This window comes from Macaca mulatta, chromosome 2, assembly GCF_049350105.2.
Source record: "Macaca mulatta isolate MMU2019108-1 chromosome 2, T2T-MMU8v2.0, whole genome shotgun sequence".
NCBI classification, from domain to species: Eukaryota; Metazoa; Chordata; class Mammalia; order Primates; family Cercopithecidae; genus Macaca; species Macaca mulatta.
The window spans coordinates 108,818,806-108,834,097 of NC_133407.1; the positions used below are offsets into that span (position 1 = coordinate 108,818,806).

The following is a 15,292-nucleotide window of genomic DNA, read 5'->3' on the forward strand; positions in this document are numbered from 1 at the left end:
TAGCCACATATTGCTACTGGCTACCATATTGGACAGCACAGACACAGAGGGTCTTCAGGGGTCCATGAACTCCCTGAAATTTTATGTACAAAGTGTTTGTGTGGGCATTTTCCTGAGCAATGGGTCCATTACTCTCATTGTAGTCTCAAAGGGGATCATGTCACAAAGCAGATTAAAAGCCAAGGAAGCAGAAGCTAACTGTAGCACCATTTCAAAATTAGATGGACTTAGAGCTTAGGGATTGTGTTTGAAACTGCTGTGGAAACACTGCTGAAAGGTCACAATACAGGGCCCACCTGTTCTGGAAGGGGCCCCTAAAACTTCTCTCTTTGTCTCTAATGACAAGAGAGTTGTTCTATTGCTATTTTTTACCTGGGTGTTCTTTTTTTTATCCTTCTGATTTCTCTTTCTGTCATCAAGATTTTCTGCTCTGTTCATTTAGCGCCAAACCTGCCCTCACCTTTGTCCCAGTCAAAAACCTTTAGGAGGAGGAAGCAGCAGCTGAGACGACATTGGCTTTCCTTTCTAGACTCTTGCATGCTGACAGCCATACCTGGTGTCTGCAAGCACCTGCCGCTTGCCACTGAGCTCATAATTCCCTGTGCAGCCTCCTCACAAAAGTGATCCAACGTACTCCGACTGCAAACATGGAAAGCCTCCCATAAGGGAGTGTGTACTTTGGAAACATTTCAATAACAAATCCTGGACTGAGCTTTTCCTCTTACTGCTTTCCCAAGAAGGTGGCGAGAGTTCTGAAATTCAGTCCTGCCGTGACTTTTGTTTAAATGTGCAAGGCCATCTCTTTCAGGGCCTTTGCATTAGCCTGAGTCTGGTCCTCACGTCGAAGACCTTTGCTTCTTAACTAGCGTTTGGTGTGGGTCTCTGGGCCTGCCGGCTACTACGTGTGGAGTATCTTCTACACTTTCTTCTTTGCCCAACATTTTACTATGAACATGTTGTTATCTCCATCCCTAGACCCACCTGAAAATGAGATGGGGCAACATAGTGTCTCAGGAAGGAAGCGTCTCAGTCCTACAGGGTAGGCCACATCTATGCCTCTGTGCCCCAGTTCTGACTCCATAGGTGACACCTAATTGGCACTTAGGCCATGTGGTAGACTGTCTTTTAGCTCATCATTGGCACTCTGTCAATGTGTTTGAATAAATGAATGAAGGAAGTAGCACCTGTCCATTCTGTGTCCTCCATGTCTGTCATATTAATTGGCACTCAGTAGATGGCTAATGTGTGCCTCTTAGAAGGCATTTTAACCAGCTCTTGGGACTCATAGTCATGAACTCAGCTCAGGCCATCCTTTCTCTCTTCAAAACAGTAATAACCTTGGCACCTGTTTTTCTTGTTAGAAAAGTAGATGCCTATTTTTTTTTTTTTTTTTTACTCTACCCTTATATCCTTGAAGAAAAATACAGCTTCTTTCTCAGAACACAAACAATATAACACTAATAGTTATTTTTGATTTGTGAACAAAGGAGCCAGAAAAGCCAGGAACGTGTCTTTCTGAGCATTCTTGAACCACCTTCAACTTGGGAATGCCTGCATGCCCGGTATGGGGCAAGTGGTAGGAGGTGTTTCTGAGAAAGGAACTATGATCCTCTTCTCAGCTTCTGCCAGGCACCATCTTAATCCCCACACCCCTGGCCCAGTGGTCAGAGCTGTGGTCACTGTTGGGGAATGAGGAGGGAAGGGGAAGGGGATACAGTTAGGGAGCAACACAGCCCAAAGGGAGGACTGAGAAATGACATCACTCTTCTTTCCTACCACCAGGTTCATGGTCAAGCCACAGGAGAAAAGCTGACTGCCTATACGGCCACCCCTGAAGCCATTTATGGCACCTCCCATGTGGCCATCTCGCCCAGCCACAGACTCCTACACGGGCACAGCTCTCTGAAGGAAGCCTTGAGGATGGCCCTTGTCCCTGGCAAAGGTGAGTTGGCAAGTTACGGCTCAGGTGGTAGGATTGCTACCTTACATTTGGATGGCTCCTCCCAGAGTTCAAGGTCCTTTCCTGTATATCATCTTGCATGGGTTGTTCTTTGCCTTAGCCTTACTTTTTGTTTTTATTTTGAAACATGAGTATAAAAAAGAGCTCTGAAAATCTTTTTATTACCCCTGGTTTCTCCATGAGTTACTAGTTTGTCTGTGTCTTGAGCTTCTGATTGAAAGCGCAGCTCTCTCCCTTTCAATATAATCTAAAGTTCTTTTCTCCTAGTTATAAATTAGGAAAAGATATAGGAATCTATTCTATTAGGAATAGAATCTTCTCCTAATTTATAATTTCACCATCAAATAAAGCTACACTGTCAGAGACCAGAGGGAAGCCAGTAAGAATGAGAGCAAACTTTTCCAACTTAATTTTATTGTTTTAAAGAATTCATGTGGTCATCTGAGCAGCGTCTTGCTCCATACAGATTTTTAACATACCTGCTTTATCAAGCTGACTTAGAACCGGCATATCAAGTTGTACTTGGTCCCTGAAGATTTGAAGATTCTGTGGTTGCAAGCAACAGAATCCATCTCTGACTAACCCAGAGGAAAGGGGAACACATTGGAAGGCTGTGGGGAAGACCGTTGCTAGAGGGACAGCTGAAGAGCCAGTCCGAAAGAAGACTGGGAGAGTGCAGCCCTGAGAGTTTGGGGAGCAGGAACTCACAGACAGTCCCCTGAATGCCACTGTCAGTAATTCTGCTCTAACCGCACCTTCAGTGCCTGAAGCACTTGGTTCAAGACTCCTCTCGCAGGGAAAAGTGTTTGACTGGTGTAACGGGGGCCCCCAGCCTCTTTCTTAGCAAAGGGAGGCCAGGCACCTTCCTTGGTAGACCACAAAGATTGTCCCCAGGGAGGGAGGGGGAGCTCTCCAAAACAAACTTGAGGGCTCTTACCAGAGAAAGGGATATGAAGCCTGGGTAGGTGAAAAGAAGTCCATTCTAAGGTAGAAATAAGTCTCTGAAGTACTTTAAATATTTCCACAAATATCTCATCCCTATTCTCTTTCATGAACTATAAACTTCAACCCAAAGTATACAATCTGAATTACTGGGGTCTGAAATAGCATTTGACTAAAAAAATGTTTTGGATGATGATATTAAGTTGCCATCTTTGAAATGACCGGAATGAAACTCTGCCTAATACTAGGCTGGAGAGATAGACAATGTCATCTCAATTTCTCTCTGCTTAAAATTTTAATTGTTTACTTAGACCATTAAAGCCGGATTCAAATCAGTGAGCACTTTCTAAAGAGCCTGCTGCGTGCACTCTTGGTGGGGCATAGATGAGACATTTCAGTCTTAACTGGATGCCCCTGGGAGGCAGAACAGAGGACAGCCAGATGCTTATGCCACTCACCCCACACAAGGCAGATGTCACCCCTCAGTTTCACCTCTTTGTGATATGCATTGAAATAGAGAAAAGAGTCTTTTGAGTTAAAATTTCTTTGTGTGCTTATAAAGCCCAATATAGCTATCTCTCTCAGGTTTATTTTCTCTACTTGCTCAAAAGAAAAACTGGATACTTTTCAACTGTTTAGTTTAAAGGGAAATCTCATAGTTTTTACTCTTCGTGAGCAATTTGATATTCCTTGAGGGCTATGGTGGCTGAATAATATCTAAAATTGAAGAACTAAAACGTGGAAACATCTCTAGCCCTTACATTTTCTCTTATGGCTAATTTGGGGACACAAATGAAAATAAGAGAATATTAATAGGGGAGCTATAATTTGTTAAGGAGCTAACAAATTATGGAGGATGGAGTTCCTGAGATGAAAGGCACTGTATACCTTCAAAACATTTTCATATGTAGGAAAGTGAGAAATTTTTTTAGTACATGCAGACAGCACTGTTTTCATGACCACATGGATATCGACACACCTGACCTGGCCTAGTCATTTCATTTTGGCAAATTTAGTGCCAAGTGTAATGTTCCATTTGAAGGACTCATTATTTTCTCCCCTCTTTTTAATAATCTCTAAAATTATTCCAAATGGAACATTATACTTGCCAATAAAATTTTCCAGTTCTAATCTTCAGAGTAGAAATATTCTTTTTGCAGATATCAATGTATTCAAAATCTCTGGATTAATTTGCACATCAAGTCCCTGGATTTTGACATCATAGTCACAGAAGGCCAGTACAGTGTATTGAGGGTAATTCACCAAAAGGTGAATTCAGATTACCCTAGGAATGTATGATTTATGCCTCTTCTGGCTTTTGGGGTTACATTTTAAACCAGGATGTTGTATCACTGCTGTCATTTACCATTGCTGACCACCTCATTTTTTCCATCGAATGTCAGGTTTTAAGGATGATTTGTGTTAAAGCAGTGACCACTGAGTGTCATGGAAGTGCACAGTTGTGACTAAATTTATCATTTGCAGGAGTTTCAATTCTCAAACATGAGCTTCTGTTGTTGCTAAATTTATTTCTACATATCAGCTCCTGATTTGGCCCAAGATGACCAAGATTCTCCTCCTAGATCCATCCATGTGACTTAAGGAAGGTCACATAAGCTTTGTAAGTTTAGCCTTCTTGGCAGAGCACGTAATGGGGCTGCCAGCCAAGGTGGTCTTGGAGGACCTTGTGGGTAGAGAAGGAGCCCTGAGGGGCCCTGTGGAGGAGAGTGACCCATGTGGCCAGGGCGATGCTAGAGTGGCAGGCCGGCTGACCCCATTAATTGTGGAAAGAGATGGCGAGGCCTCCAGAACAGCAGGGGTCAGGATGGAGGGAGGGAACCCATCTGAGAGGTTGGTGGAAAGCTGCGAGGGTGGAGGATCCCCAGATGATTCCTTGATTTCTAGCCTGGCCAACTGGGTTGCCGATGTTATTGGCTAAATGAACTGTTTTTACTTAGCATCCTTAATTTGGCACAGATTCCTTTAAGAGAGGAAAAAAAGCAAGGTGCTCCCCTAGAGCTCTTGAAATTTAGTTTATTTCCATAATCATTGACGTCGCCTCCTTTTCTCAGCTGACCAAATCTGACTTAAGTCATGTTATGTAAGCTCTGACTTGATAGGAACTAGAAACCATAAAAGGCATCAATGGGGGAAATATCATCAGAGTTCTAGAAGCTGTTCTGTCTTTTCCTGAAATCTTTTCTTACTTTCCTAATATTAAAATATTCAAACCCTGGGGCTTTGGAACCACACATTTCAGCTCTGAGTCACCAACTATCTGCACAATATATTTTTTGCTGAAAGGGCAGATGAGGTCTCTCTAAAGGACAACTTGGAACTCTGTTGTTATTGACACATTATAGGCACATTAGAGAGCAAGAGCTTCCCTGGAAGCCCCAGGACATTAAATAATAATTAATTGTTCACTGTTGTTTTGCTCTTGTCTCCATAGCATCGGTATGAGGTGAGGACAAAGGGTGAGAGCAGATCTGTAATTCTGGGGTAATGGTTTGGTTTTCCATCAAACTGTTTCAAGTAGAATTCTTTGATATTATGTGAAGGGAAAAGCTTGTGTGCTCAAAAAATCTGGAATAAACAAAAATAAACAGGTATCTTTGCTTTGGACTTCTCAGAATCTTTGCTGTGCTAATGTGCGCTGCAACTGTCTGAGAGAGGAAGTCATAGGCAACACTTGTCACACCCAGTTGACCACGGAGCCCTGTTTCCATGAAGTATGCGTAGGAACTAGTTATATGGACTGCTGCCTTGGTGAACACCAAATAAAAGTCACTTGTCTGTTTTTCCAGAGGGTGGGAGAGACTGCCTTCTTTGCAGTGGGTGCCCTGAGAGCGAAGGACAGATACCTTTTTGTCTAATGTTTTCTTTGTAATTACTAAAGTGTTTTGCTGTTATCTAACTACTTTGTGAAATGCTTCAGTTTCTTCAGATTTCAGGATTCCTGCATCACATCACTAGCACAGGAGTGATTGCTGAACACGTTAGTAATTACAAAGGAAACACGAGAAATATGGAGAACACTAGAGACCTATTCAGGAACTTTGATTTTAATTATGTTGTTTCTAGGAAATAGATTTTGACCAGGTATAGCATGTGAGCTGCTACCATGCATTCATTGCAAATCTGCTAATATTTAAGTTCAAAGACCAATTTTTGTCCTACCTGAAAAACTGGTATAACTTTTCTGTGTAATAAAAAGCAGTTCAACTCTTTCAAGCCATACACTACATTTTTTCGTGTTACTTTCTTTTGTAACAACTGAGCATACCATATAATAACCTACTTAATATATAGAATTCCATGGTTTTTAATATAGTCACAAATTTATACAACCATCTCCACAGTCAATTTTGGAACATTTTCATCATCCTAGAAATCTCAGACCCTCTGGCAGTCATCCCTCCCCAATTCTTGCCTAATCTCCAGCCCTAGGCAATCACTAATCTACCATCTGTCTCCATAGATCTGCCTATTCTGGACATTTCATGTAAATGGAATCAAATATAGTATTTGTCATCTTATTGTCTGGGTCCTTTCGCTTAGCATAATGTTTTCTTTCCTTTTTATTTCCAAGTAATACTTCATTGTATGGCTAGGCCACATTTTATTTATCCATTTTATTAATTGACAGGCATTTGGGTTATTTCTACTTTTTTGCTATTAATATTATGAATTCTATGAACATTAATAAAGGTTTGTGTTTGGATGTATGTTTTTATTTCTTTGGCAGTATACCTAGGGGTTGAATTGCTGGGCCATGAAGTTTAAGGAACTGCCAGACTATTTTCCAAAGCAGCTTCACCATTTTACATTCCCACCAACAGTGTATTGAGAGTTCCAGTTTCTCCGCATCATTACCAGCTCTTCTTATTGTTTGTGATCATTTTGATTATGGTCATCCTTGTGGATATGATGTGGTATCTCAGTGTAGTTTTAATTTGCATTTCCCTGATGGCTAACATTGTCAAGCATCTTTTCATGTGTTTATTGTCCATTTATATGTCTTCTTTGGGGAAATGTCTATTCAGTTCTCTTGCCCCTTTTAAAAAATTCATTTTCATTTTTAATTTTAGTTTGTCTTTTTATTATTTTAGCCATTTTTATATATTCTAGATACTAGTCCCTTACCAGATATGTAATTTACTAAGTTGTTCTCCACTTCTGAGAGTTTGTCTTCATGGTGCCCTTTGAAGCACAAGTTTTTCATTTTGATGAAATTCAGTTTATCTGTTTTTTCTTTTTTTGCTTTTGGTCTTATATCTAAAATGCCATTGCCTAATAAAAGTCCACAAAGATTTATACATATTTTACTTTCTAAGAGTTTTATAGTTTTAGATCTTACAATTGGATCTTTAATCCATTTGGAGTTAATTTTTATATATGGCATGAAGTAAGGGTCCAACTTCATTCTTTTGCACGTGGTCATGTTTCTTTTTAACTCACATTCCCACATTATCTTAAAAATCAGGCTGCTTCTGCCTCTTTGTTTTCTGGTCTTCACTTAATATGCTATCAGGAAACATTTCTGTGTTTTTATGCAGGCTTCACAATTGTTTTTTAATCCATACATAATGTCCTGTCAACTCAATGTACCTTACTATCCTAAGTCTTTCCCATCATGTTGAACACTGGGTTTTTTTCATGTTTGGGGCTATTATGGAGATAACTACTGTGACCATTTATGTCCACATGGCTCTTTGCTTCGTAGAATTTTCCGTAGGAGATATTTCCAAGTGTGAGGTTTTTTTGGCCAAAGGTTACAAACATTTTTCTATTTTTCTAATTTCTATTTCTATTTCTACATGGTTTCTGAAAGGGCTATATCAATTTATAGTGCCATATCCAATGATGTATGCATTTCACAGCAACTTCACAAACATTAGTGTCACCTTGCTAAAACATTTTGGTAACTTATCAGATATAAAATGATAATACTTAAAGATCACTCTTTTTAAAAACCAATTCGTTTTTTAAAGTCCAAGTGATACACGTACATTGTATGAAAAGTTAAAGAGTACTAACAATAACAAGAACAATAAAAGTAGCCTCCTTACCCAAACACTTTTATTTTAGGTATATGTTACTTAGAATATAAGTTCGGTGGCTATGACAGAGGCTTAGATAAACAGCAGTTTATTCTACCCACATGAAACTCTTGAGCATGTGTGATAAGTCTACTTTGTGAGGTGGTTAGGGCAGTGATCCTCTGTCTTGTCTTCCTGCTCTGCCCTTCTAGAGTTTTGTCCTTCTCTGTGTTTCTAAGTTGCTCTACACTTGATCTGCATTCCAGTGAAGTAAGAAGTGGGGAAGGGTGCGGAGAAGGGCATGCTCCTTCCCTTTGAGGCCGTGATCTAACAGTTGCTTCTGCATATCCTCCATGGCCACACCTAGCTGCAAGGGAGGCTGAACAGTGCTTCTATTAGCTAAACACAATAGCCATGTGTCCAACTCAACATTGTATTGCTGAGTCAGAAGAGAAGGCAGGTACAGGGGTCAACTGGTAGTCTGTGCCACCCACTGTTATTCTGGCATTGACGTCCCTGTCTGTATGCCTGTCCATATGCCGTATATGCTTATACTGCTGTCTTTTGATTCACCAGTTCTAGATGTTACCTCATGACTTTTATTCTACCACCCCTCACCTCCCAGCCTCCTGATAACATCATTTAATTGCAAAATTTGAAAATACACATTTCTTCTTTGAGAAAAGATAGTGTGGAGGCCGGGTGCGATGGCTCATGTCTGTAATCCCAGCACTTTGGGAGGCAGAGACAGGCAGATCATCTGAGGTCAGTAGTTCGAGACCAGCCTGGCCAACATGGTGAAACCCCATCTCTACTACAAATACAAAAATTAGTCGGGTGTGGTAGCATGCGCCTGTAATCCCAGCTACTTGGGTGGCCGAGGCACCAGAATTGCTTGAACCTGGGAAGCAGAGGTTGCAGTGAGCTGAGATCACACCACTGTACTCTAACGTGGGTGACAGAGTGGGACCCTGTCTCAAAAAAAAAAAAAAAAAAAAAAAAGAAAAGAAAAGATAGTGTAGAATCAGAAATACGGGTCTCTACTTTGAGAAGTGAGTCTGCACTCAGCCAGCTCCAGCAACAGGTGTCTCCCAGCTAAGACATCTGTACCATGGGTGCTGGCTGGAGACCCGTGGGAGTTGCATTTCACTGTTACCCTACCATATCTCATTCTGTGCTTCCTGACACCAAGGTGATGAAAGATAAGGGCTGACTTAGATGCCTATAGTCTGTCATTACTCATTGAAATATAGACCCTGGCTAGGCACAGTGGTTCTCACCTGTAATTCCAGCACTTTGGGAGGCCAAAATGGTAAGATTGTGTGAGCCCAGTTGTTTGAGACCAGCCTGGGCACATAGGGAGATCCTGGCTCTACAAAAAAAAAAATAAATAAAATAGCTGGGTTTGGTGGTGTACACCTGCGGTTCCAGCTACTCAGGAAGGTGAGGTGGGAAGATCAGGGTGAGACCCTATTTCTAAATAAATAAATATCTTAAAAATAATTAAATATAGATCTAATTCTTAGGCTTATTTTAATTTCAGGATTTGCAAAGTAAATAATTACATGAAGTCTTAAAACATGGCAAGTATTATAAATAGTAAGAATTCATAAGTTATAACTGTTAATTGCTTATATTGTAAATTAAGTCAAGTGAACTCACTAATTGTCTACCGTCTCTCATCTCTTCTTCCGTTAGGACTTTACTTAGGTCATTATGCTTCCAACTCTCCATAAATTCACATATATGCACATATGGCTTATCTCCTTGTTATAGTAGTTGTAATACACTGCATTTAAGATGACACAGTGTTAGCTGGGTGTAGTGGCTCCTGCCTGTAATCCCAGCGCTTTGGGAGTCTGAGGTGGGAGGATCACTTGAGACCAGGAATTTTAGACCAGCCTGGGCAACATAGCAAGACCCCTGTCTCTACAAAAAAAAAAAAATACATATATATATAAAAAAATGTAAAATAAGATGTTATTTTAAATAACATAATACAATGTTAGAATAATACACTGTAATACAATTATTGTGTTGTAACATAATACAATAATACAATGTTAGAGTAAATCCAAATTAAGTGTTTTATTAGGGCCACATAAATATTGTTTACAACTGAGCCAAATACATTTTCCTTTTTATGTAACTTTTTATTTTTCCTAAAGTTCATAATGTCTTCATTTTTTTTTTCATTTACTTTGTATTCTTTGAATTTCTAGCTAAGTCTTCCTGTACACCCCCCATATTTCTTTGAAACTCCTCTAGTGCAGTTTTCTGTACATTCCAACCTGCCAGGTAATCTATCAATTTCCTTATTTTCCCAAAGATGCTTCCCAGGTCACTGTGTACTGCTCAGATATGACCTGGTCATTCTCCAGGCCTCTGCTGCAACCTGGTCTCTTAGAACTTCCCTCTGTCTTTGTTCTTTGAGTGTCCTCATACTTTTTTCTTTGCTGGATCCCTTGTTTCCTGGATCCTATGTCTGTCCCTTCCTTGATTTGCCCCTTCATTTTGCTGGAACACATTCTCCAGTAGCTCCTAAGAAAAAGGTAAGTGGGTAGGAACTCTTTTGTCTTAGGGTGTCTGGAAATCTCTTCCCTCCTTTCTGTTCATTTTCTACTCTCTGTCCACTTCCCTCTTCAAGTGTTATGATGGTTTGGAATTTCTGATGTCCCTAGTTTCACTATAGATAGACTTTGTGTTTCTCATCTTCTGTATATTTGAGGTATTTTTCAAAAGCAAAAGACAGTGATGGGAATGTCATTACTCTACCATCTGGAAAGCAAAAATGCTTTTTCACTTTTCATGAGCATGGAAGAACATTTTCTCATTGCGTATTTAATCTTTCGATTATTCACTGGTGTGAATTATCTACAAAGGACAACTTCTTTAACAATTAGCACAAAGCACAGAAGTTCCTAGTGCTTATTTTTCTCACTTGTTTCCTCCGAGATTCAGATAATGTTGGTGTCTCAGTTGAGTGGCATCCACAGTTATTTGCTCTCATTTTCAGATTGCCTCACGCCCGTGATGGCTGTGAACATGCTCACCCAGCAGGAGGTCCCTGTCGTTATTTTGGCCAAAGCTGACTTGGAAGGCTCTCTGGATTCAAAAATAGGTAAGCAGCTATTAAAATGTAACCACAACAGTATATTTTGCAGATTTAGGATCAAAATACTCCCCTGTTGCTGTCATCTGGAAGAGCTGACTATTGATTCCATGGTCTGATTTGTTTCCTCATAAAAATGAATAGCCCTTCATTTAATCATCCCTTGTTTCAGAACTACATTTTGAAAATAAACTAGGTATATTGCACTTTACTAGTTGCTACTGAGAATAACTAGAAATATCTGACCTACAAATCTTGCCAGTAGAGTTTGTTGTTAAGACTTGTACATATGATACGAGGAACAATGCAGCTCAGATGAAAATTCAGTTTCAAGACTCATAGAACCATCCCAGGTATACTACCAGCTTTAAAAAAAAAGAAAGAAAAGAAAACTCATAGAACCAACAGCAACTGCTGGGACGGGGGTTCAAATGAAGCACAAATGATCGATGTGGGCTGGGTTTTGGTGAAGGCTTTGTGGAGGAGGCGAACTCGAGCTATTCAAGAAAAGGATTGTGAAACAGCAGTAAAATTGAAGGCATATTTAGAACTGTAAATTGGATGTCCTTGGCAGCCTTACTCATTCGTGAGCGTTCTAAACTATCGTCATGTAACAGGAAGTCTGAGAATGAACAAAGAGAAGGGAACCTAAAGACAGCTTTGTCCAAAATCTGCCTCCTTTAGGACAGACCTGTGCATTTTTCATTACCAACATTCCTACTGTAGGTTCCAGCCAGTGCCCAGAGTCCCGAAACCTTGCAGAGGAAGTTATTTCCACACTATTTCCTAGCACACAGAAATAGCATTTCTTCTTAAATTCACATTTTTTCCCCTCATAACGCTCAGATCAGTTTTTGATGAAGTTGTTTGAAGAAATGTCAAAGCAGAAAATTCGTGTTACTCTCTTCTAACCATTTAAACCTAGAAAGTGTGTTGTTTAAAGAAATAATTCCTTCTGTTACTTTTATGCATTTTACAATCAGTAAAATGTATTAATATAACCAGCTGGGATAAACATAAAGGCAGTTTTTATTGATGTGGCTTTTGGGGGAGTTTTTTGTTTGTTTGTTTGTTTGATATTTTGAATCAGATTACTGACACAATATTGAGAGTTTTGAAGGAAAAAAATTGGATTTTTTTAGGTGCATATGGAAAACTGTCTCTCCTGTTGTCTTGATGTCCCATAGTTTCATAATTAGCTTTTTCCAAATGTTTGCTTTTTGCCCTCCAAGAAGAACAAGAGCAGAAATAAACAGGAGATAAAGTGATGTTTTTGCCTCCCACCTGCACTGTTAGAAATAGTTCACATTCAACTGAGCACAACATGACTACCGCCATGGCCTGAGGCATTCTTTATACGGCCAAATACATTTTGTGGTTACAGTGTCTCCTTTTAAACATTACTCCTAGTTCTTCCAAATTCCATTTTAGAATGTAGTAAATGACTATTTTCCCTTCTGGAATATGAACAGCTTTTGGTAATATTTATTGCTTGCCATTTGTCCTCATCCTTCAAGTCCACTCAACATTTATTCACTGCATTAGATGCATTTTGTCTGTAATCTCAGCTAGAACACTACAGAACTTTTCATCATGTCACAGAGCTTTTCATTATATTTGGGAGCTTTAGAACATGTCTCCCAAACATTCAACCACTGTTTTAGGGCGTTGTTCCTATCTGATTTAAGCACCTTGTGCAATACCCTTAGCTTTATCTCTCTCAGTTTTCACACCATGTGTTGTATCCATGAGTATGTCACCTGCTTTGACGGTTGACCCTATAGCAGAGGTTCTCAACCAGGGGAGATTTTGCCACCAGGAGACATTTGGCAATTTTGGAGACATTTTTGTTTGTCACAACTCAGGGAGTGCTAGTGGTACAGTTCAACATCCTGTAATGCACAAGACAGCCCCTGCAACAAAGTCCACAATGTCAGTAGTACCAAGGTTCAGAAATCCTGCCCTTACAGAACCAAAAGCTGGGAAGAAAAAAAAAAAACCCGTTTTTATGAATACCCGAAGCCAAAACAGCAGGCCTTGGCCCCTCTGGGTGAACGATTTATTAATGCTCAACTTCTCAAGGACATATGTGGGTTGAAGAATAAATGTCTACTTAGAATGTACTATTGCCTTTGGGAACAAAACATAGTTACCAGCTTTTGACTTCCTGACTGAGTGGATTTTCCTAGGATTGCTGGGAAATGCTGGAGGAGTCGGCCCTGCTTCTCGAGAGAAACCCACTGCCCTCTGCCACTGACAGAATTCAAGGAAGAGGCTTCCACAGATGCTTATGATTTTCAGTGGCAAAAAAAAAAAGCACTCAAAAATGTGTATATTAGGATTGTAACTATTTAAAAAAATAGGCTGGACACAGTGGCTCACACCTGTAATCCTAGCACTTTGGGAGGGCAAGGTGGCGATCACTTGAGGTCAGGAGTTCGAGACCAGCCTGGTCAACGTGGCGAAACCCCTTTCCTACTAAAAATACAAAAATTAGCCAGGCATGGTAGCACACGCCTATAATTCCAGCTACTCGGGAGGCTGAGACATGAGAATCTCTTGAACCCGGGAGGCGGAAGTTGCAGTGAGCTGAGATCGTGCCACTGCACTCTAACCTGGGCAACAGAGCAAGATTCTGTCTCAAAACAAAAACAAAAACTAAGCAGAGGAAAAAGACTTAAAAGAGGTAATACCAATATGGTAAACTAGTTGTGTTTTGGCAGTGGGTTTCTCCAAGACCATGTTCCATTTTCCCAACTAATGTGATGTGGTTTTAAAACTTCTGTAACTAAAAGAGATAGTCTCCTTTAGGAAGCTAAAGCCAGGTGTCAGTACTGTCATTTGTTTTGTGATTTGGGCACTTGTGAAGGCAATGTTTTGTTTTCTTCTCCTCTGAATAGGAATTCCCAGTACTAGCTCAGAGGACACCATCTTAGCCCAAACCCTGGGCCTGGCCTACTCTGAAGTCATTGAAACTTTGCCGGATGGCACAGAGAGACTGAGCAGCTCTGCTGAGGTTGGTGCCTAAGAACTTACTTCCAGAATGATCACCTTGATGCGATTTTGATAGACATTTTCCTTCAGGTGCAAATTACAACCTGTTCCTTCACTCGTCCCCATACTTAACAGCCCTGTAGCCTCATATTTCTATGAAAACAAAATAATATTCTTCAAGATCTGGAAGTTTGTCAATTGTAAATCAAATTCAGTCCTCAAATAGAATGGTATCAAAATAACTAATTTTATGTTGGGGATCTCTGCTTGAGAAAAATTATCTTTTCTAAGGAATCTCTGGTTCCTTGGGAGAAGTGACTGAAATTGTTTCTTCTTCCTAGAGGAGATATCTGTTCTCTCCAGATTACTGACATTATTTCTGCCTAAAGTGTAACTCACTTATAGAAATGAACAGGGAAGTTCAGAGTCATGTTTATTTGGTCAGGGTTATCTCTTGCTAGCATGAAACAGCAGCACTTAAAGATGGTATATCTGGCAGGATTTGAGCCCAGCCTCTATGTTGAACTAACCTGGAAAGTAGGATGGAAGAGGTAGGGTGAGGGATGGGAGGAGGTAGTGGGAGCAGTGACTCTCAAGTTTGAGCACACGTCAGAATCCCCTGGTGGCCTTGTTAAACCACAGCCTGGCCCCCACCCCCACCCCAGGGATTCTGATTTAGTAGTCCCAGGTGAGACCCCAAAATTTGCACTTCTAACAAGTTTCCAGATACTGCTGCTAATGCTGCTGGTCCAGGGAACACATTTTGAGAATCAAGGGCTTAGAACCTTGCCACTCAATGTCTGGTCTCTGGACCAGCAGCACTGACATCACTTGTTAGAAATGTGGGATCTTAGATCCCACGCTAGTCTAATAAGATCCCTATATGATTTGTATGCACATTAAAAGTTTGAGAATACTGGCTTAGAGCACTCTTAAATTTAACTGCACACTGGAAATACCTGAAAGTTTTAAAATAATACTGATGCCTGGGTCTCACTCCAGATACTCTGATTTGATGGTTAGTGGTGGTAAGGAGGGCATGGATCAGACATCAACAGTGTTCAAAGCTCCCTAGTTGATTCTGATGTGCGGCAGAGCCTGGGCACTACTGACTTAACATAGCGATGCCACCCCTGGCCATGGCTCTGAATCATCTGGGAGGTGCCTACAGGTCCCACCTTGGCTGATCTGGATTCAGTGAGACCTGAAGATCCAAGTTTTTCTGGTTTGCGACTATCTGGC

At 40.5% G+C, this 15,292-nt stretch overlaps 1 protein-coding gene across 2 annotated transcripts in view; it reads left to right on the top strand.

Moving 5' to 3' along the window:
• The window catches only part of LARS2 (leucyl-tRNA synthetase 2, mitochondrial), a 162,085-nt gene that overhangs the window by 86,531 nt on the left and 60,262 nt on the right, over nucleotides 1-15,292 (top strand). For both annotated transcript variants that reach the window (XM_028844035.2, XM_015131155.3), the window contains 3 exons: nucleotides 1,783-1,942; nucleotides 10,961-11,065; nucleotides 13,957-14,072. In XM_028844035.2, the coding sequence (XP_028699868.2) occupies nucleotides 1,783-1,942; nucleotides 10,961-11,065; nucleotides 13,957-14,072 (381 nt within the window). The remainder of the gene's footprint in view (nucleotides 1-1,782; nucleotides 1,943-10,960; nucleotides 11,066-13,956; nucleotides 14,073-15,292) is intronic.